The sequence below is a fragment of the Aedes albopictus genome, chromosome 3, assembly GCF_035046485.1.
Source record: "Aedes albopictus strain Foshan chromosome 3, AalbF5, whole genome shotgun sequence".
NCBI lineage: Eukaryota > Metazoa > Arthropoda > Insecta > Diptera > Culicidae > Aedes > Aedes albopictus.
The window spans coordinates 154,869,562-154,893,649 of NC_085138.1; the positions used below are offsets into that span (position 1 = coordinate 154,869,562).

The window sequence follows — 24,088 nt, forward strand, 5'->3', positions numbered from 1 at the left end:
TTCGTCATTAACAACAAGCAGCTCAGACGGAGGAAGTGGAAAAGGGCTTAAAATTTTGACAGTAAATCAACCACTGGTTGAATACTTGTCATAATTGTCAAATGATTCCATGGTAGAATGATGAAAAAGTACGCTTCGTATTTCCATCTTTCGAGGCGTAGTTCTTAACTGATAATGTCTTCTTTAAATATGTAATATCAATGAGTTCGGAAAGTCATACCTATTAGACCCATATTTTAAATAGGAGTAATGACGACTTCGGCATTTTCTGAACATATGATCATCGTCACGAGATAAATGAAGCCATGGAGCTTAAAGTCTTGGCATAGCAATGTGTTGAACAGTGGGAAAAGATACGATATGAAACGCAAATAAATTCAATATTTCAGCTATACTGCCGTGAATCGCATATCTGTCCCATTAGCATAGGAAATCCAGCAAAGATGGGACTGATATGCGATTCACGGCAGTATAGTGTTGTCCATAAACAAAGTAGACTCATTTTTCATCACCTCAATCATCATCATAGAAAGAATTTAATGAAATTTTGTCAACAATTTTACATGGTTTATAAACAATCTCTTCATAGCAATGGGGCACGTTCGGTGTAGTACTAGATTTGCATTAACGAGTAGAATTTCTATAAGGTGAGAAAGTAAGTTTTCAGATTCTGCCATGAAATGGTGGCAAAAGCGTGGGTAATAGGAGGCAATCTGTGAAGAACTAGATTGAAAGTAGTGAGCTGGATTTTTGTATGGTGAGATGATCAATTCTCCTTTTCTGCAATGAAATGGTGCAAACAGCGTGGGTATTATGATTTCTTGACTAATTATATGCTGTTTCGAGCAAAAGTTTGGGTAACTGTGTTGTTGAAGTTGCATGAAATAAATAATACAACAACAAAGTTACCCAAACTTTTGCTCAAACAGCATCAAATTAGCCAAGAAATCATATAACCCACGCTGTTTTCACCAATTCATTGCAGAAATGAAGAATTGAACATCTCACCATACAAAAATCCAGCTCACTACTTTCAATCTAGTACTTCACTGATTGCCTCCTATTATGATTCCTTGCCTAATTTGATGCTGTTTGAGCAAAACTTTGGGGAACAGTGTTGTCGATTTCTTGCAACTTATAAACAACACAGTTGTCCAAAGTTTTGTTCAAGCTTCATCAAATTGGCAAGGAATCATAATACCCACGCCTTTCTCACCATTTTATTGCAGAAACGGAGAATTTACCTTCTCACCAAACAAAAATTCAGCTCATTACTACATACAAATCTAGTACTACATCGAACGTACCCCATTGTAGTGATACTACTAATGACAGTCGTGGTCCACGGATTGAACATCCAAACCAGTTCCTTGCGTGGTTGTCCCCATTTTCCAGTCGGGAAACTGTCAGAGCAAACCAAAAGGCCTGTGCTTAGCTATGTTATGCGAGCGATTCGACCCCGCTCGGTTGTAACACGCAGCCTCGCCACAAAAGATCATCATCATCACGCCATCAATCATCAGAGTAACAACAGTGATCGGTATTGATCAACAGATTTGCAACGGAATCATTTGGTTTCAGACTGAGTGTCGAACAAGTGTGCGATCGTATCATTTCCTTCAGTGTACCTAGTGCAACAATAGGGCATGTCCGGTAGAGACACAAATCTCCCATTTGCTGGAGAATGTGCCGCCTGAGCCAATGTTCTGATGCCTGGCTCTGATGTACTAGATTTAAAGTAATAAGTTGGATTTGTGTATGACGAGTTGATAAATTATCAATAGGACAGATCGATGAAGTACTAGATTTGTAATGAGCTGAATTTTAGTATGGTGAGAAGGTCAATTTTCCTTTTCTGCAATGAAATGTGCAAAAAGCGTGGGTATTATGATTCCTTGCCTAATTTGATGCTGTTTGAGCAAAACTTTAGGCAACGGTGTTGTTGTTTTCTCCATTTCTTGCAACATAAACAACATAGTTATCCAAATTTTTGCTCAAACAGCATCAAGTTGGGTAAGGAATCATAATACCCACGTTTTTTGTATCATTTCATTACAGAAAAGAAGAATAGGAAGCAATCAGTGAAGTACTAGATTGAAAGTAGTGAGCTGGATTTTTGTATGGTGAGATGATCAATTCTCCATTTCTGCAATGCAATGGTGCAAACAGCGTGGGTTATATGATTTATTGACTAATTTGATGCTGTTTGAGCAAAAGTTTGGGTACTGTGTTGTTGAAGTTGCAAGAAATAAATAATACAACAATGCAGTTACCCAAACTTTTGCTCAAACAGCATCAAATTAGTCAAGAAATCATATAACCCACGCTGTTTGCGCCATTTCATTGCAGAAATGGAGAATTGATCATCTCACCATACAAAAATCCAGCTCACTACTTTCAATCTAGTACTTCACTGATTGCTTCCTATTGACCTTCTCACCATACTAAAATTCAGACTATTACTACACATCTAGTACTACACCGATCGTGTCCCATTGGACACAATCAGCGAAGTACTAGATTTGTAATAACGAGCTGAATTGTTGTATAATGAGAAGGTAAATTCTCCGTTTCTGCAATGAAATGGTGCTAAAAGCGTGGGTTTTGTTTTCTTGTCTAATTTAATGCTGTTTGAGCAAAACTTTGGGCAACATTTCTTGCAACATAAACAATACAGTTACCGAAAGTTTTGCTCAAACAGCATCAAATTAGACAAGAAATCATAATACCCACACTTTTTGTGCCATTTCATTGCCGAAACGGTGAATTTAGCTTCATTAATACAAAAATTAGCTTATTACTACAACTCTAGTACTTCACCGAACGTGTTCTATAGGGCAGATCGATGAAGTACTAGATGTGTAGTAATGAGCTGAATTTTAGTATGGTGAGAAGGTCAATAGGAAGCAATCAGTGAAGTACTAAATTGAAAGTAGTGAGCTGGATTTTTGTATGGTGAGATGATCAATTCTCCATTTCTGCAATAAAACGGTGCAAACAGCGTGGGTTATACGATTTCTTGCCTAATTTGATGATGTTCGAGCAAAAGTTTGAGTAACTGTGTTGTTCAAGTTGCAAGAAATAAATAATACAACAACACAGTTACCCAAACTTTTGCTCAAACAGCATCAAATTAGCGAAGAAATCATATAACCCACGCTGTTTGCACCGTTTTATTGCAGAAATGGAGAATTGATCATCTCACCATAAAAAAATCCAGCTCACTACTATCAACCTAGTACTTCACTGATTGCTTCCTATTCTCCGTTTCTGCAATTAAATGGTGCAAAAAGCGTGGGTATTATGATTCCTTGCCTAACTTGATGCTGTTTGAGCAAAACTTTGGGTAACAGTGTTGTTGTTTTCTCTATTTCTTGCAACATAAACAACATAGTTATCCAAGGTTCTGCTCAAACAGCATCAAATTAGGCAAGGAATCATTATACCCACGCTTTTTGCACCATTCCATTGCAGAAACGTAGAATTAACTTTCTCACCATACAAAAATTCAGCCCATTACTACAAATCTAGTACTACACCGAACGTGCCCCATTGCAGAATGGAGAATTTATTAACTCATCATGTACAATTATCCAGCTTATTACTTCAACTCCTGTAACTCATAAATCATGCCCTATTACCTCGCTCATCTAGTAGATAGATCCTTCGCATATCTAAGGTTTTTTTTAATTCTAGCCAAGTTAGTACATCAAAAGTCAGTATCGTTGCAAATCTATTAATCAACACTGTTACATCTCCCACCATGCCACAGAACAAACCGGAAACCCTCCTAGAAATCAACAAAACCCAATGACAGTCGTGGTCCACGGATTGAACATCCCAAACCAGTTCCTTGCGTGGTTATCCCCATTTTCCAGTCGGGAAACTGTCAGATCAAACCTAAAAAAAGACCTGTGCTTAGCTATGTTATGCGAGCGATCCTATCCCGCTCGGTTGTAACACGCAGCCTCGCCACATTGTTCCAATCTCTCCGGTTATCATCAGCAGACCTTGGTCGCAATCGGTCGTTGTTTCAAGTTTGTTCTGTGCCGCATGGTCAGGGATTATTTATCTGAGTTTTACGATTGTTTAACGTGAATCGTGTGGCGCCCGCGCCAAGGTGACACACAAAAATTATCTTATAATAATGCACACGAAGAGGATTGGGGCCAATGAAGCTGATGACGCGCGACATAAGTCATACAAAATAATAGGCGGAATTACGGTGCAACCTTTCTTGGTTCGTTTTTCTTTTTGTCCTGTTATTTTTGAATATTGATTATATCCTTCACACGAAAACACGATGGCAATGTGTGTGTGTGTGTGTCTGACGAAAGTTGTACACGCCGCCATCAATTAGAAACTGATTTTAGTTTCCGTTTAAGTGCGTTTACTAATGCGAAGTTTTGTTTTTCGTTTTATTTTTCTTCCTTCTCATCGGTTTCCATCGGACGACGCACGTTGGCTCCGTATCGACAAGCAGTAATTTGTTGTATGAGTCAGAAAGCCGAAAGACCAGTACTATCAGGTCAACGCATCAAGACCAGGAAAAGGGGTAAGTTTTTGTAACGTTTTATTGACCTAAAAAGATTGCAAAATCATGTTTTCAAAGACTTCTTAATTTACGTAGTTAGCCTCCAAACTTGCATGCAAATTACTATGTAAATCTTGATTTTCGATTGTGTATTGCAAATTTGGAAGAAAATTCAATGTTTTTATGTCTTCCGATTGGAAATTGACTGATCTTTTGATAGGTTTGTCTCACAACGCCCCTAAATGTTAGCCGCTCAGGATTTGTAGTTAGCCTCCGAAGAACCTTACAACAGCAAATAAATATAGATTTGTTCGAGTTAGACGTTTCTACACCACCCGAAACCTAATTCATGGTTATCCGAACCCAAAGGATTTAGATATTCAATAGGACAGATCGGTGAAGTACTAGATTTGTAGTAATGAGCTGAATTTTAGTATGGTGAGAAGGTCAATTCTTCGTTTATGCAATAAAATTGTGCAAAAGCGTGGGTATGGGGCACGTTCGGTGTAGTACTAGATTTGTAGTAATGAGCTGAATTTTAGTATGGTGAGAAGGTCAATTCTCCGTTTCTGCAATGAAATGGTGCAAAAAGCGTGGGTATTATGATTCCTTGCCTAATTTGATGCTGTTTGAGCAAAACTTTGGATAACTATGTTGTTTATGTTGCAAGAAATGGAGAAAACAACAACATAGTTATCCAAAGTTTTGCTCAAACAGCATCAAATTATACAAGGAATCATAATACCCACGCTTTTTGCACCATTTCATTGCAGAAACGGAGAATTAACCTTCTCACCATACCAAAATTCAGCTCATTACTACAAATCTAGTACTTCACCTATCTGTCCTATTATGAATCCTTGCCTAATTTGATGCTGTTTGAGCAAAACTTTGGACAACAGTGTTTTTGTTTTCTCCATTTCTTGCAACATTAACAACATAGTTATCCAAAGTTTTGCTCAAACAGCATCAAATTAGGATAGAAATCATAATACCCACGCTTTTTGCACCATTTCATTGCAGAAACAGAGAATGGACCTTCTCACCATACTAAAATTCAGCTCATTACTACAAATCTAGTACTACACCGAACGTGCCCCATAGGACACAATCGGTGAAGTACTAGAATTGGAATGATGAGCTGAATTTTTGTATGATGAGAAGGTCAATTCTCCGTTTCTGCAATGAAATGGTTCAAAAAGCATGGGTATTTATGATTCCTTGCCTAATTAGATGCTGTTTGAGCAAAACTTTGAGTAATTGTGTTGTTTTCTCCGATTCTCTTGCAGCATAAACAATACAGTTGTTACCCAAAGTTTTGTTCAAACAGCATCAAAATCGGCAAGGAATCATAATACCCACGTTTTTTGAACCATTTCATTGCAGAAACGGAGACTTGACCTTCTCACCATACAAAAATTCAGCTCATCGCTTCAATTCTAGTACTTTATCTATTGTGTATAGGACGCAATCAGTGAAGTACTTGATTTGAAGTAGTGAGCTGAATTTTTGATTGGTGAGATGATTAATTCTCCATTTTTGCAATAAAATGGTGCAAGCCACGTAGGTATTATGATTTCCAGTCTAATGTGATGCTATTTGAGCAAAAGTTTGGTAACTGTGTTGTATTATTTATTTCTTGCAACTTTCACAAAACAGTTATCCAAACTTTTGCTCAAATAGCTTCAAATTAGCCAAGAATTCATAATATCCACTCTGCTTTCACCGTTTCATTGCAAAGATGGAGAATTTATCATCTCACCATACAACCAGCTCACTACTTCCAATCTAGTACTTCACTGATTGCGCCATGTACAAAAACAAGACGCTTTAACCCAGATAGACGGCAGAAGGACATTGCATCAAAACACATTCGTAAAACTCAACTCGTCCGGAGACGACAGACAGCCATAACCCGGTTCATTGCCAATGGATCACTAAAATAACTAAAACGGCCGCTATGAAATGAACAGATAGCGCCACCGTAGCCTTGTGTGTTTGACGTAACTCGACTGCTGTCACTGTGTTACCGTCCATATACGGTGGCGCTTTTGTTTTGATGCGATGAGTAGCGGAGAAGTTGGCTTCAATGATCCATTCCATCAATAATTTATTGAAACCATCGACAAAAATACCACCACTTGCATACATGGTAGTCGTCATTAAACGTGAGCTGGTGTTTCGAGGAGACTGTTGATGTTCACTGACTGGCGGCATCGCCTGGTGAGATGGGGGTGCTGAACGCGATCAAGTAAGGACGAGCAAATATACTCGCGAGGGACTTCTCCGTATAGCTAAATCAGCACCCACCATCAGGCAATGTAATAGTGGGGCGCGCACTACCATATGTTTGTGTAGTACTCGCCGCAGCTGAGCAATAATATCGCGGTATAGGAAGAGGGGGTAACCACGTGACCTTGTTTCGCAAATCCAATCAATGGCAATAACACGATGACGATGACGACGACAACGACTGCGACTGGGACGAACGGGTTGAAGGCGATTAAAACGGTGTCATTGGCAATCGTCGGAATAGAGGCCACCACACCACTTGGCTTCTGTTTCTGGTTGTTGCCAGAAAGAGCATCGACTCTATCCATATCCGACTAGTATGCTACAGCGATCCTATCTGTAGTAGCACTGTAAGTTATGGTACATTGAAGTAGGTGAGTTGGAGGTGTTGTTTATTCTGCTCGCCGGTACCTCAAGGTGACAGTAAACATCTTCCTCATCACAGTAGAAAAAAAAAACAAACAAACGACACCTTAACGAGAGACTAAATACTGTAACTAATGACTCTAATCCATTCGTGGCATTTCGCTAGCTATGAGTCGAGATCCCCAAAATCAGCATATTCTACCGTTGCTTTCTGCGATCCCTAGAAAGAAACGTTTTCACCATGCTGAGATCGAACGCCATCTTCTAGCACCCACCAATTCTCGACTGATCAAGGGGAAAATGGTTTTAAAGATAGAAGAACACTGGACCGAAAATTCTTGGCTCAAAGCTAGCGAAAAACTGCAAACTGGATTGGCGAAATGTGACTACCGTACAGCATATTCTACCGGGCTGCCCTGTGATCCCTGGGGCATCACGTTTTCACCATGCTGAGAGCAAAAGCATCTTGTCACCCGCCACTGGCAAAAAATGAAGCATTTTGCTTGTGGCTGAATAACTCGATGAACATTAACTTTTGTAGTAGCATTGATTGGACTTGCGAAACAATGAGGCAACGTGCGTAATAACCTTGGACGGAATTGTTGAACTCGTACCACATACCTACAACTATCCTGAACCAACGACAATCTATCCAGGCAAAACAAAAACTGCAACTCTGATCCATTCGTGACATTTCGCTAGTTGTGTTGCGGGTTTGTTCATCGGCTTTTTTCGGTGAAAATGATTAAAATTCAGCATTTCCCGAACGTTTCGACCCAGTAGTAGTGATAAAACTAATATCTTAGATGAATTATCTAGAACAGACACTCGTCTAATAGCTGAAACATTTTATATAAAAATCAAAGGGGACGACAACACTGTAAATTTACAAAGAGACTCTGTTAAGTTCAGGTCCGCATACAACGGCCTGATCGAAAAACTAAAAACACAAAACACTAGCACCAATATAACACCGAACGAATGAACAGAAGTAAACAAAAAAAGCAATGGTTATATTTCTGCCCCATAGCATGTAAGTTGTTGATAATATTTTATATAAATTACTGATTAAATAAACATTTAAGGAACCGCTGAGGATGACCGAAAACAGTAGTAGGTCGAAACGTTCGGGAAATGCTGAATTTTAATCATTTTCACCGAAAAAAGCCGATGAACAAACCCGCAACATAATCAACAACGGTGATGATCCATATAGAACATTTCGCTAGTTATGAGTTGATATAAGAATATTCCAGACAGTAGAACAATAGACCGACAACTCCAGATTCATAGCTAGCAAAAAACGGCGAACTGGATTGGTAGAGAAACTTGAACAGCATATTCTACCGGGGTGCCCTGTGATCCCTGGGGCATCACGTTTTCACCATGCTGAGAGCAAAAGCATCTTGTCACCCGCCACTGGCAAAAAATGAAGCATTTTGCTTGTGGCTGAATAACTCGATGTACAATGACCTAGACAAGACTACAGAGAATCGTTGATTGGACTTACGAAATAATGATACAAAGCGCTCAAACCTCTCTTACGCATGGTTGTCCTGGAACATCATCACTGTAGCTTTGATGACAGGATAAGTTACAAACATGTTAAGTTGACTATTTTTTGCAGCATTTACTTAGGATCTTTTGTTTTGGGTATAAAGGCGAATACTTAGTGTTGCTTATATCCTTGGACAGACTAGTGATACGTGGAGCCTGGAGTTCATAGTCACAAATGTGTTGAGAATTAGACAAATTTAAATGAAGAAATCTCGAAAAAAAATACGTTCTGGTGGGATTTGAACTCACGTCACCTCAATTCGCTAGATAGCTCGCGTTATCCAACTTTGCCACAGAACAGGTAACGATTCTTCGAAGTAAATTCTCTTCTCAACTCTCCATTTCTTTAGGTTTTTAGATGTTAGGGTATAAATCAAACAATTCGCTTGTATTTTTTTTTTTTTTGTAAAAAAAAAAGTTAATATACAGGGAGTTTTCGAAAAAAAATATCCTACGTAAATTGCAGAAGCAAATTCTGAAGCAATTTCACATTGACCAAGTCAATTTTGAGGAGAATCTAGGGTATGTGTGCCATCAGTAATCTCACGCTCCCATATTCATCCTATTCGAAAACAAGCAATTACGGCACCGATTGATTCCGTTCTTTTTGTTTTCATGGGTGCTCACTTCTAACAAAAAATACAAAAATAAGAAACAAAACAAATAGCGCCTCAATCCTTCGTTTTTTGTAGGATGAAAATGGGAGCCACATGCTTAATAAAGGAACCAATACCCTATATAGGAAACCTTGAAACATTTCAACATTGGCCTTCTGATATTTGCTCAGAGGCTACAGTAGTTGTTCATCCAGTGAATCCATTGGGAGTTCTTCCAAAGTCTAACTGTGAAGGTTTGTTAAGGCATTTTCCCAGCAATAGGACAGATTGGTGAAGTACTAGATTTGTAGTAATGAGCTGAATTTTAGTATGGTGAGAAGGTCAATTCTCCGTTTCTGCAATGAAATGGTGCGAAAAGCGTGGGTATTATGATTCCTTGCCTAGTTTGATGCTGTTTGAGCAAAACTTTGGGTAACAGTGTTGATGTTTTCTCAATTTCTTGCAACATAAACAACATAGTTATCCAAAGTTTTGCTCAAACAGCATCAAATTAAGCAAGGAATCATAATACCCACGCTTTTTGCACCATTTCATTGCAGAAACGGAGAATTGACCTTCTCACCATACTAAAATTCAGCTCATTACTACAAATCTAGTACTACACCGAGCGTGCCCCATTCCGCCATGCATTTGTAGGGGAAAAGCGGGTAACACCGTCAGGGTGGGTAAGCCCGTCACCCCAATGATTTTACCAGAAAACAGTGATTTAGTAGCTTTTTGGCCACACGCCTCATTTGTTTTTACCATTTTTACTCTTTCGAGACAAATGATACCAAAATTGACCTGTCATACACGAAGAAAATAAACAAAACAAACGCACGCGTCATTGTACCAACGGCGGATGTAATATTTCCTCGGTAGAATTTAGCTTCTGAAATACAAAAGAAGTGCAAAAAATAACTTTCATCAATCATGTATTCTCATCTGTACTATTCTTTAGTGCCAAGATTCATTGAATGGTCAGTTTCAATAATTATTCAGAAATTACGGTGTAATTTAAGAAAAGTGGCCTTTTCGGGTAAGCCCGTCACTCATCGGCGGGGGTAACACCGTCATGCTCTTCGGATGACCGGATGTTTGTTGAACTGGCTAGGCATTTCTATTAGATGCCACGCAACTCAATTTGATGACCAACCAGGGAAATTTCTATAGGCGTCGCTCATAAATGACGTAGCATTTTATGGGGGGGATGAGTTGGAGTCCCAAATTATGCTACTAGCTATGTACGTATTGGAAAGTAGACTACGAGGGGTAGAAAGGGGTGTAAAAAATCGTCAAAAAATGCTACGTCATTTTTGGACGACCCCATATGGGTTTCTCCTGGAATTCCTGCGGGTTTGTTTTCTAAGGCTTCTTTCAGTATATCCTACGATTTATCCAACTAAATCTACTAGGATTTCTCCAGGAGTTCCTGCTTGGACTCTTCCTGTTCCTTTCTGGACCTTCTAAGGGCATAATTTGTGGATTATTTTTTCAGCGATTGCATATTCACTAGTGCCGCCTAGTGGCAGAATTCTGAACCACGTGTCCCGTTTTATGTAAGTCTATGTCATACTGATCAACTTTGCCGAAGACACCAAATCATTGGATTCTGAGATATGAACATTGGAAAATTTACATGCCCATTAGCGCCGGCTAGTGGAGGAATTTCGAACTTTGTAACTCATCATCTGTAAGTTATTAGCGTATCCAATATTTTTTTCGAAGACACTATTTCTAATTATCAGGGTCTTGAGCTGTCGCACATCGTAACGTTTGCTTGACAACCTAATGGTTCTTGTAGTGCAATTTAGTATCAAACTGTTGGTGGCGCCTCTGGCGGCCAAGTTACCAACTAATTATATGAACCTAAGTTCTAAATGGTAGATCTTTTCAAACCCTAAAACTTTGCCGAAGAAAGTATTGCGCTCTCTGTTAACACACCCGGGATAATTGGCCACACCCCCATAAGCCCAAATCCCATAAGCTTAGTCCCCTATTAGGCGAATTCCAATTGCGCCCCCGACCATTGATTTTACAAGAGTATCGACTGTAGAATGATTGGTAAACCATCACTGCACTTCAAAAATGTATTGAAAATATTTTAAAATTGAAATCTTCAAAAGTATTACTATAAAAATATATATGACGGACTTACCCCATAGGGGTGACGGTCTTACCCGCACTGAATTAAAAACATGAATATTTATTATGGTTGTGTTATGTGCATTGTTCGCCAGAGTTAACATAATTTGACAATTCCAATGCACAAGTCTTATAAAAAACTAATGAATCAAATAAACTGCGTACTGAAAATATCAATTTTTGCCCTACATTTATTTCGAAAAATCCAAATGCTTAAGGTGACGGGGTTACCCCTTCCTCCCCTACAGTACTTTCTGCATGATGCATGATTTTTCCTTGACAAACATTCTTTCTAGAAAGCCTCAGTGAACTTTTCCAGACATTACTTGAACATATCTCAAAGTTCTAAGATTTTTTCCAAAGTAGATATTCTACAATGTCGTGGACGTGCAACCATTCTTACTGACAGTTATTTCACTCTCCCATCAGTCACCGCCTGGTTTACTACCAGTCGTCTAATCTACCACGTCTCTTTTTGTGGTATAAGAGACGTCTCTACTAAAAAAAATTCTAGCAGCATATTTGGATGTCCTGTTTCACTCCCACAACAAGAAATGTTTCATCCATCTAGTTTCATCTAAAATGAACGGAAGTTTCGCCAAACAATACGAGCCGACTCTAGAGTTGTTATTGAAACTTTGTAGCTTCGATTGAGGTCTTCCCGACGTCTCCACTAGACAGAAATGTCTTGCCATTTTGCTGCCAGAAAGAGAAAACGTTACAGAAATGATCAACACCGCTGCTTTCCATGCAAACTGCGAGAGAACATTTCCGTCATGACACATCTGTCCAGCAAAATGGCAAGACATTTCTGTCTTGTGGGGACGTCGGGTTAGTCCCATTGATATATCCATAGCTGCATTGCAATATCGTGTTGAAAACATGTGTAATCAACTCCCGTTACCATAGATACAAATTTGGAATTGTAATTGTCCAGATTTGACCCAAACATTTTAATTTAGAAACATATTCTGTTCCAACTTAGATGTAATGTAAAGTCCTGTAGATGACGAAGCAATAGAATATGTAGTCTTAAAACTGGCGAGACATGTTTCATGTATGAAGACCTGCTACAACGATAAGCCTGCAATCTCTTCAGTTATATTGCAGTGAGGTTAAAGCTCTTATCACCTTCCGCATGGTAATAGCGAAGTTATTCGTGTCGTATCTTTGTAACCTTGCTCGTGCCATGGGTTGATGGATTGTACATCTTCTTATCGATTTACCCAAATTAGGATTGTACGCTACATCCACTTGTAGCCAGATCACCTTGAACGGTACATATTTTCGGCCAAGTTATTTCTGACGAAAAGTGTGTCGCCCTTCGCCTGTTTTGACGTAGGACTACGTCTCTGTTTTCTATACCCGGTGTCATTTCAAAATTTATGAAACCAAGAGCGTTACGTTTGAGTGAAAGATTTTAAACGCTCACAGTACCTTTCCCAATGAACGAAATGATAAACAAATCCCGTTATCCGAGAGATGAAACTCCCGCGTTCAATTTGAAATATTCGGTGAACCTAAAAATCATTGATAAATAGTTGAAAAGTTGTTTTAAAGTTAGACATTGAAATCGCTGAAATCTATAAATATGGGTAGCGGACAAATTTTCTCGTTCAGTATACCAACGCTCTCTGATTGGTGCGCATCGTGGGGGGCAACTACGATGCAGGAAGGAATGCGATCATGCGAGAGCTGATCGTCAGTTCCATTTCGACCACCGTCGAGGTGACACCTCGAGCTGGGCAGCGGCACATCGACACAGCGACGACACTTGGCTATCGTACTGATAGCACCAGGAATCTCATTCACAACAGCAAGCGGCGGGCCAGTTTTCGATTGCGTCTAGCGTTGAGCGCGGAGAAAACCAACACGAATTGCGTGGCATTGTAAATTCATCAAAATCGTTCATTATTTAAACGGTTCTTTTCAGGACCATCGAAAAAGATTTCTCAAGAGTTAATTGGATGAATTTCCACTCTCGATCGAGAAAGGTGTAGTGCAAAGCAAGGACAGAGCGGCGTTTCTCAGCAAAAGCAAAGCCGGTCATTAATCGCATGCACGGCAGCAAGCGGCGGGCCAGTCTTCGGTGGCGTTCAGCATTTAGTGCGGAGAAAACAAACACGCATAGTGGCATAGTGAATTCATTTAATTTTCTTCCTAAAATTATTCATTATCCAAACGGTCCTTTTAAGGACCATCGAAAATGATTTTTCAAGAGCTGTGAATCGGATAATTCCATTCCAACGAACGGGAAAAGTGTAGTACAACCGAAAAGTGAATGATTTTGAATGCTTGGGGACTCAGCCAGCAACAATTATGACGTCTAATTGTTCCACCCGGACTTTGGCAACGCATTATCATATCCGGACCATTTTGCGTGAAAAATGTTTCAATTCTAACATTTTCCGAATTAAAATGATCTGAATCATCTAATATTTTGGTTACATTATCCGTTCAATGGAAATTTTCTCATTTCTCGGTTGATTAATCGTTTGATGCGTCTGGAGCATAAGAGGCGGGTCATGCAAACGAAATTAACTGAAAAGCCAGCCGAATGGGAGGAGCTTCATCTGCCAATCTAGGGGTATAAAAGCAGTTTTCTCTGTTTTCTTTCGTCATTTTCGTTGGATCAGTCAAGGAGGTTGGAGGTGGATGTCACCTCCAGCAAGGCAGCAGCACAACAACCTAGCGACTACTCTCGGCTATCGTGCTGATGATAGCACTTGGAATCGCATCCATGGCAGCGGCGGTGGGCCAATTTTCGACGGCGTCCAGCATTCTCCGCACTCCGCAGCGAAAACCAACACGCATTGCATGGCATGGTGAATGCATCAAAATCGTCCATTATTCAAACCGGTCCTTTTCAGGACCATCGAAAATGATTCCTCAAGAGTTAATTGGATAATTTCCAACATCGATCGAGATGCAACCAACCAGTGCAACCAAAAAGCAAAAGACAGAGCAGCGTTGCCAGCAATAGTGAAACTGGTCATTATTCAGGCCAAACATTTCAATAGGTCCTATCTGCATATGAGAGACTCTCTTTGTTCACTTTCTCTTTCAATTATTGCAATGTAACGGTACACTTTTCAACTATTTTTGCAGTACAAATCAAAAGACGATTGTTTTGACCATCGTTCAATGCAAGGAGACAATCATAATACAAATAAACAGCTGAGATATTAACGAAAGAGAGGGAATCCAAAGAGAGCCTCTCTTCTGCAGATTGGACCTTTAGACATGTTTGGCCTGTATTGTAATCCACGGCGGTCCAGTTTTCGGTGGCGTTTATCATTCAGCACGGAGAAAACCAACACGCATTGCGTGACATGGTGAATTCATGCCATTTCGTTCCTAAAATCGTCAATTAATCAAACGGTCGTGTTCAGGACCACCGTTAATTATTCTTTAAGAGTTTGTGAATCAGCTAATTTCGTTCCATCGAACGAGAAAAGTGTGGTGCAATTGAGAAGTGAAAGATTGAATACTTTGTGGCGCAGCAATAGTGATGAAGCCGGCCACTAATGGCCTAATGGTTCCACCCGGAATTTAACAACGCATTATTCTATCCGAACTATTTTGCGTGAAACATTGTTTAATTAAAATTAAGTTTAAACATTTTTCGAAAATGTTCGAAGGTGAATATATCGTCGGTTTCCTGCAATAGGGGCACAACTCAAAATTTGTCATTTTTGAGATTTTGATGGCAAATGATGAAAAACTATGTAAAATTTCATCTCACAAAGACCCGTTCCAAAATTCGTTGTGAAACGCGAGATTTGGGCATTTTCACCAATTTTCCGCAGTAAGGGCACAACTCAAAATCAGTCAACTTTTTCAATAGTCGTTGAAAAATAGTTGTCAAAAATTCATGAAACAGATAGTCCTTCAGCCCCTTTCAATGATACAACAATCAAAATTTGTTTACTTTTGTCAAATGATGAGAGAAATAAGTGAATTTGCAGGAGGTGCTTCATGATTGCCAATTTTCAAACGCTTATTCTGAAAATTCACATTTTTTTAGTTGTGCCCCTATTGCAGGAAACCGACGATATGACGGAGCCACACGTAGAATTTTCTAGAGCACAAATCTGAAGAACCGAATGTCGGTTTGCGCTTAAAAGTTGATCGTTTTGTTACCCGCTGGTGGTGAATTGATTAGTTGCTTGATGCGTCTGGAGCATTCGGGGCGGGTCATGCAAACGAAATAAACTGGAAAGCCAGCCAAATGGGAGGAGCCTAATCTACTAATCAAGGGGAATAAAAGCAGTGACCTCTTTTTTCTTCCGTCATTTTCGTTGGATCAGTCAAAGGGAATGGATGTCACCTCCGTAGCTGCGCACCAATCCTGCGATGACTCTCGGCTATTTAGCTGATAGAACCAGGAATCTCATCCACGGCAGTAAGCGATGGCAGTTTTCGATGGCTTCCAGCATTCAGTGCGGATAATTTTCAATTGTCTTGCCGAAATCTCCTGTTATTTAAAAGGTCCTTTTCAGGACCAGTGAAAATTATTCCTCCAGAGTTATGAATCGGATAATTAAAAGCGATAGACTGAAAACTTAGCAACAGTATAGCCGGCCTCTAATTGTTCTTCGCGTAACTATACAACGTATTGTTGAATCTAGAATATTTCACGAAACTGCAATCAAAATTATCTAAAATTTCGTTAACAGCAATTGAGTTGTGTCAAATACACATGGCTACTGTTTGGGAAGCTATGGCTTAACGCCTTTCAATAATGTAATCATTCTTTCCTTTCGACGAAAATTCTTTCAAACAACGGTTGAACATTTATCTTCAAAATAAAATAATACTCAACCCTCAAGTGATGGCCTACCGCGCGAGTTACGGAAGGTTTAACTAATTAACATCTTATGAATGCGTTCAGTGAAATGGATCACATAGGTAACAACTTTAATCAACACATCACTCCGCTGATTTGAATTTTGCCAGCATACATTGTGTAGGACTTTTATGTGATAAATCCGTTGTGCATTTATTTACGAAGGTCGGACAACAATGACACGAAAAATCAGCTGATTTAAGACTTCAAATTAAAGGGCCCATTTGAATATATAAAAGTCGGAACCTCATTCCAGCCTTTGTCCTACGTCAGCATTGCGGTTATGTCTCAGACATTACCCACCCCTAGTTTTTCGTTTTGTCACTCTCGTCCGTTCGGTGACGTCCTCGGAACAACAGCCAACAACCAGTAAAATGCGTAGTATCGAAGACTTACTCGCTTCTGACACCCACACACAATCTGCCATTCGCAGAAGACACGTGGACCGAACGGAAAAGTGGGATTCGTTCGAAGTTGTTTCTTCTTTCTAAGCACTCACGTGGTGCTGACAGACTCTGCTTTCAATCGTTGCTAGCAAGCTCTGTTGTAGGACGGTGCTACCTACCTACTTGCATTGAGGTCACCACTTCTGTCTCTGTCTGCACCAGCTGCTGCAGTAACGATGATAGCATAATTTCACTATTCTTGGCTCGTTTGTCACTCCATCACAGATGAGATGAGTTGCGTTGCGGCGGATGCGACAAGCGAGGATGATGACAGCGGGAAAAAATCCATTGTTTCCATTTTCCACGTTGGTCGGTCGGTCGGTGGTAGATTGGTTGGGTGCTGCTGAATTATGACGCAATTGGTTGGTTGAACGATGGAGTGGGAGGTGATATCTTCCAGCGCGCAAACTGCATCTCCAGAGGCTGCTTTTGGTCCTTTATTTCTTCTTCAAGCCATGTGACGATTGTTCACATGGCTAATAGGAACATGCATAGGCATAAGAAAAGTATCCGTGTTCTGTGATGTAAATGGTAAAGTTCATCCGTTCAGATGAGATTTCCAAGCGAAAACTTTCAACTGCTTGAGTATGTATAGTATCGTTCAAGGTTTTATTGCTCTGCTCTATAAATTATTCACGATACTGTTCAAGTATCATATGGCTTATAGTCTAGATACATTCAACGCTCTTTTTTTTCGTTTTACTTTTACGAATAACAAATGATTTATGTCAATACAGCCACAAGATGTGTTTTCACGAGTGAAAATATATCATTAATGGTTACGATAAAATTTTAAAACTTTGAGAACGATTGTCTCTATCGTCAGTATGATTTGTGGTATCATTAGTTTATAATCCATGAATAATTTGAATAGGTTTGCCCTTAAAATTGTTGAACAATACTGTAGTTTTCAACTGTGCAGTAAATTAATCGTAATTACAACGTTATTTATTCATTCATTTATCAATAATCACACATGGTTTTGCAGTTTTATTATAAACCTTACAATAATGTTAAGTCTTAAGCAGCTCTTCGTGTTACTAATTTCATGTTCCCGTTTTCTTTCCCCTTTTCCCTCGGTAACAGATGAGAGAGAGAAAAATGACCCCACGGGATTCCGTGACGCGGTCATTGCAGGTCTTGAAGCAGCTGATGATCTAGAGCAAATTTCCAAGTTTCTTGATAGTGCTGGCAATAAGCTCGACTACCGTCGCTACGGAGAAGTATTATTCGATATTCTGATTGCTGGAGGATTACTTGGTAAGTTTTACGCGAGCGACGGTGCTGTAATATGTGCGTGCAGATTTTGACGTAGATTTTCTCTCCTGTCAACAGTTCCCGGAGGTTCTATCTCACAAGATGGCGAGAAACCACGTACCGATCGCTGTCTATTCGCAGCACCGGAAGACATGGAATCGATGCGGAACCATGAGCAGGTAAGATTAGTTCCATCTGTAGGAAAGATCATTTTGCACATAATATGCTAGAGCCAGCTAATGCGATACCCAAATTTTCTGGTGTGGACAAGTGTGCAAAAGTAAATCGGAATCCTCTTGCTTGACACCAATCCCCAACCTTTGCGATGGGTTTGGTTCCTTTCTCGGATTCCAACATTCACTTCCTCAAAACTGCTGAAATTCTGATCCCCAACTAACGCCGCACTCTTGACCGTGTTCCAATTTCACAGATTTTCACTCGGCTCATGCGTCGATACAAGTACCTCGAGAAAATGTTTGAAGAGGAAATGAAGAAGGTCCTGATCTTCATCAAGGGTTTTACTCCACTGGAAAGGATCAAGCTTGCGCGTATGACGGCTCTCTGGATTGGTAAGTGTTACGTTTTCTGCTTCTTTGTTGAACAAACAAGATTAGGCACCTGGATCCCCGGATATTTGAAAATTTCCACAAATTGAAGGTTTTACACGTAAACAAGAGTGCCAATAGTAAAATTATTCTAGTTTTTTGCTTACATCATTTCTCTTCCCCCTTTGAACGAGGTTGGAAATGGGATTTGATGTCAATGAGAACTAGAACAGTTCTTCATTTTGACGTTGCTAAAATGACAAGACTTCATGTCATTTTTAGCTTCTTTGAGAAACCTGTAATTTTACATCCAACTCTTCCCCTTTCTCCCAAACAGCCAACAATTCCGTGCCGCCGCACGTGTTGCTCGTCCTGAACAACGAGCACCTGACCAAGGATGGCCTGGCGCTCGAGTTTCTGCTGGAGGTGTTCGTCACCTTCAAGCAGGAAAAGGGTACGGCCCCGCTGGTAGCGACACTACGCAAGGGTGGCCTCGATAACCGTCTGCTGGACTTCCTGCCCATCAACAAGCGCAGCGAGGAGCACCTGAAGACCGTTTTCATCGAGAAGGATCTGGCGGATATCTTCAAGCTTCACAAGGCTCAGGCGAGCCAGGAGGCGAAGCGCGAGTTGACGCAGGTAGGTTCACGTCTTTGGAACTCTCGTTTATTGTTGCTTTGATGGGAAGAGGAAATAACGTTTGTTGGACGTCTAGCAGTTGCGCCACGTAATTCATCAAGCAAGGATGTTCACTTCAATTAACTTGTAATTAATTGTATATGGATAATCGGCTCCGTTATGCCTAGTGCGCCTGAGCCTATAAAAAAATGAAAAGTAAAAAAAAAGTTCCATCTCGTCAGACCATCGCAACTACGTCCACGTCAAGGACGTTTATATACGCTGTAGAAAGCCTAGATAGGAGCTATAATTGAGATCATATCGAAAAAAATAAGACCAAACAACTTTTAGTCAGAAAAATCAATGTTCAAACAAAAATGTCTAGACGTTATTTCCCTCCACATCATCATCACCCTTACGCACCTAATTAGAGCCTATCGGATTTGGCTTTACCCGTCCGCCGATAGGTGTCGTCTGTGTGCAATAGTAAATCGGTGGTATTTTTAGTGCAACGCGTTTTTCCTTTTTCCATCTCGGAGAACGGGGAAACGTGTGGCAGTCTCCCGAAGGCGGCAGACTGCGAGATCTGATGCCACTGGCGCAGGTTTTCTTCTGTCGGATGCAGGAGATTTAAAAATATCACCAACAACAGCATGATAAGGCAGGCAGATGACCACGAACGCGAATGGGAAATATGTGTGCAAAACAAACAAAAGTCAAACGACGACGATATCGTCTGTCTTTTCACTTTTGTTGTTGTTTTTTCGTGAATCTCAGTCGCGCTCAAGTTGAATGCTTAGCTGAAATAGAGGAAACTCTATGCCACCAAGCGCCAAGAATTACAAAGCAAGGATTGCCAATTATGCCGAATGTGAAACGCATGCAGACGTCAGCAAGCGAACGCGTGACAAGACTGATGGGGTTCTTCAATGTGAGCCGAGCACAATGCTAGCGCGTGCTCGGTGTTGTAATCAACGGCACAGCCATAATGACAATCTCAAAGAGGTTGTTTCCTCGGCAAAGACGCCAAGTCTCGAGTAAACAACTTTTTTGGTCTTGTCAATCATAAGTGAACGGTGATTACACACTGTAATGCCATGACCGATTTCCATCGAAGCTGGTATTTCGCTGTAGATTGTACGGTCCCCTATTAAGCAGGACAAACGCACCACCACCCGTGCCTTGTTCAGTCCGGTGACCTAGAGAAAATTGTTCCTGTCATAGTGCCTGTCGGGAGATTCCCCTTTCCCGTGCAGGTCTCTAATGGTTCAGACAAATGCCACTCCCTCACATGGAAAACCCCCAAGAAGTTTTGCACAAACGTGGCACTTTAGTAGAACTGGTTGCTCATCCTTACCATATGGAGCGATCAGCGTGGAATCTGGTGCCAGATCAATGTAAAGTCAAACTGTTTCAGTGGATGATCCCTCTGTCAGCACGACAGAGACATGGAGCATTCACCAGCCTAAAGTTTGATACAAATGCTTTCACATTCTCGAAAAAACTGCAATCTTTGCTAGGGAATTCAACGCCGTTCCAGAATTTTGGTTTGCACGTCAAGGTCCCATTGTGACAGATGCGCTTTTGCTAATTCTGGAAGAGAAATCACTAGATCATACTGAATTCAACGGTCCAATTGTACCGTTGAATGCATCAAGATTTAGGACAGCTTTCACTGGTTGAACTCTTGAACTACCTAAGAAAGCGACTTTTTTCCGACTCACCAAACTAATTCATAACAACGTTTTTTATTCAACCTCTTCCACAGCTACTGATCGATGACATCAATGACAACAAGACAACAAAAGATATTATTGCCGACGTCAAGGACATGGCGACAAAATCAAACATTCCTGAACATGAAGTTATCGGTCTCGTAAGTATTGAATCACACTACATTGCGCTCTACACTAGTTTCAAACGGCACCTAGACAAATCCGTGATTGGAGATTCCGCAACTCCAGGATGGTTCAAATGGCTGCTAGAGCAAATTCGGCCGCCGCGAAGGACGTGTTGTGCACTACTCGCCGCAGGACTTGGGTTCTGTGGCCTGTACCACAACACCGGCATGGAGATTCCAACTCAAGCCGGAACGGTCCTTCGGGTTGCTACATGTTCGCTCATAAAATGGCGAAGGTTTACTACCAAGAAACTGATCGCAGCCGTTTTGAGATTACAAAGTATTGTGTTAGCAGTGTTGCCAGTTTTCTTGTTACATAATCTTCGCCTGCTTCTAGTCGTGCCGTAAATGCCGACCACTTATGTATTGCTCTGAGCACTAAACGCTCAAAATCGACTGCATTGTGCTGATAAATAGTTAATGGAAAGCTTCAATGAAGCAGTATATAATCGATGTGTCAATATACTGCCAAATTAAAGCCGATAAAATGCTAATAAATCGTGAAATAGCTCTGTTTTAGCACTAAGGGTCAATTTTCCAAGTGCTTACTGTTCAGGATGATTACCCTACAATCATATTTTACTCTTTTTCGCACAGATCTGGGGCACCATAATGTCACTAGCCGAATGGAACAAAAAGGAGGAACTGGTCGCCGAGCAAGCGATGAAACATCTGCGCAACTACACGCAGCTGTTCGGTGCCTTCTCCACCACACAGAAGGCGGAGATGGCCCTGCTGCTCAAGGTGCAGGAGTTCTGCTACGAAAACATGAACTTCATGAAGGCGTTCCAGAAGATCGTGCTGATGTTCTACAAAAGTGAGTTTGTTTTTTCTTTGTCCCGGTAACAACGACAACTAATTTCGATTTGTTTTTTTTTTTTCTTTCCATCAGCCGAGGTTGTTTCCGAGGATTCCATCCTCAAGTGGTACAAGGAGGGACACTCAAACAAGGGCAAGATGCACTTCTTGGATCAGATGAAGCAATTCATCGAATGGCTGCAAAATGCCGAAGAAGGTAGGTTTTGCGCTGGATAGTAGAATTAGAAGGGGTGCATGGGTGGCATCACGTAAACCCCGGATCTTGAGCCGTATCAACTGCTGCTTTCCGGTCGTAAGCTGATGCTAGACAAAGCTTTGCGATTCTGTTTCACCGCCAGTACAGCTGCAATCGTGCTTACTGGTGGTTAAAGGAGTCGATACACAAATCTGACAAAATACTGTAAAATGTGAATCTTGGTTGATTATGAGGGTATGATATGTGATTGATATTGAGCCAGCGTTGCAAGTATCAGCTTCATTAGTTTCGTCGGAAAACCATATTCTGGCATCTTTACGTCAACAAGTTGTATTCTGTAATTTGCTCAGGATACCCTGCAGGGTAAACATTTGGACTTTCGTTGACTCACGAAAACCAGCTTGGTATTTGCCAGTGTTTCTCCAAGTGGTCTTATGTCTGTAGAACAGCACACGTAACATTCCCACCTTAAACATTTTAGGGGTAAAAAAAATTTCACCGGAAATCTTCTCACTTCTAGCAGCTTATTGTTTTTAGCCACCTTTTGTGTCAGAAAATTTTCTTCCTGATCATTGTACATGGCAGGTACAGGCGCAGTGTTGTACCTCGCATCATTGAAAATTGCATGAATCCTCCGCATAGCGTTCCGATCCATATATTTTATTGTGCACAATTCTGTATGTTATCCTTTCATGAATTCACGAAATTTGTGAAAGCAGTTTCTTTTCCTTTTCTAAAATCACGATAGCCTGGTTATAAAGAAATGTCATATCTCATATAAACTATTCTATTCTATTCTATTCTAGTGCTTGCACAGCCAGTATTGAAAAGCATCCTGGAAATATCAAAACTTCTTTTGATATTTTCTTGTCAGCATTAATATTTGCAGCAATGTCATATCTCATATAAACTGATTCAATAATGGAAACTATTGTGCATCATTAGGCAAACACAGTCGATGCGGAAACATTCTCGTTAGGCTGTCTTAAAACTGATGCAAAAGTGATCTGATAACACTGGTTTGACCATTGAGCTCACCCCTGGATGGTACTCAATGACTAATTGGGTTATCACAGATTGTATTTAATTATTATTGCACTCTTAGTTATATCTTATCAGTCCTATAGAGCTATTACTCATAATGTTTTCTTGTTATTATTATTTTTTTTTTCTTGCAGAAACCGAATCTGAAGAGGAAGATTAAGTTATGCCCTAGAAATAAAAAAAAAAACTAAAAATGACGTTTCATCGTTGAACGACGATGGGAGAGTATATCACAGACACTGGACAAACACCCATACATAAAACACACATTATATTAGCAAATGAAATGCAACATATTTATTCTATACACCAATAATAGTTCTCACGTAAAACTATACAGAGACAAAGAGGAGTTCAACACACACACCGAAGACCTCAAATGGAACCCTCTCGCGAGATTTTGAGACCCTCATATAGATCATCGAAACCAACACGCGCGATTGTGCAAGTGAAAAAAAGGGACAGAAAGCAGAGATTCTAGATAGCGGAGTAAAACATTCGAGAAGATTAAGCAACAACAGGAAAGCCCTTAAGAATTAGTTCATCTCTAAATTAATATATAAAGAAAACAGGAAGCTAAACGGTAAACACAAATTTATACAAAACAAGAAACGTAATAAAAAAACTGCTACAAATCAACCAAATCAGGAAAATATGTGACCATTCACTCAAGAGAAAACAAATTCTCCCAAGTCGAACGAAAAAGAAATCGCACATCACAAGAGGAAAACAATTAAAAAGAAACACCCCCCAAAACACGCGAGCAATCCCGGTTTACCCTTCCTCCAGTTTGGAAGAAAGGTTGCTCCACTCACGACAATGCATCCCTTGCCGAAACAATTCTAAACTAGAACCACTCAACCACGTGCGGTAGTCATTTTTTTGCTACTAGCTGCAGGTTCCGCGAAACGTGAATCACCTTTC

The 24,088-nt window shown here is 40.3% G+C and overlaps 1 protein-coding gene across 3 annotated transcripts in view; it reads left to right on the forward strand.

Moving 5' to 3' along the window:
• LOC109431784 (protein krasavietz) overlaps positions 1-23,808 on the forward strand; it is a 30,849-nt gene extending 7,041 nt beyond the window's left edge. For all 3 annotated transcript variants that reach the window (XM_029871988.2, XM_029871989.2, XM_062855584.1), the window contains 9 exons: positions 4,484-4,555; positions 17,872-18,045; positions 18,121-18,221; positions 18,473-18,611; positions 18,925-19,226; positions 20,974-21,081; positions 21,703-21,922; positions 21,998-22,120; positions 23,299-23,808. In XM_029871988.2, coding sequence (XP_029727848.1) covers positions 4,495-4,555; positions 17,872-18,045; positions 18,121-18,221; positions 18,473-18,611; positions 18,925-19,226; positions 20,974-21,081; positions 21,703-21,922; positions 21,998-22,120; positions 23,299-23,324 — 1,254 coding nt within the window. In that variant the 5' untranslated portion in view covers positions 4,484-4,494 and the 3' untranslated portion in view covers positions 23,325-23,808. The remainder of the gene's footprint in view (positions 1-4,483; positions 4,556-17,871; positions 18,046-18,120; positions 18,222-18,472; positions 18,612-18,924; positions 19,227-20,973; positions 21,082-21,702; positions 21,923-21,997; positions 22,121-23,298) is intronic.
• The last annotated feature ends 280 nt before the right edge of the window (positions 23,809-24,088 follow it).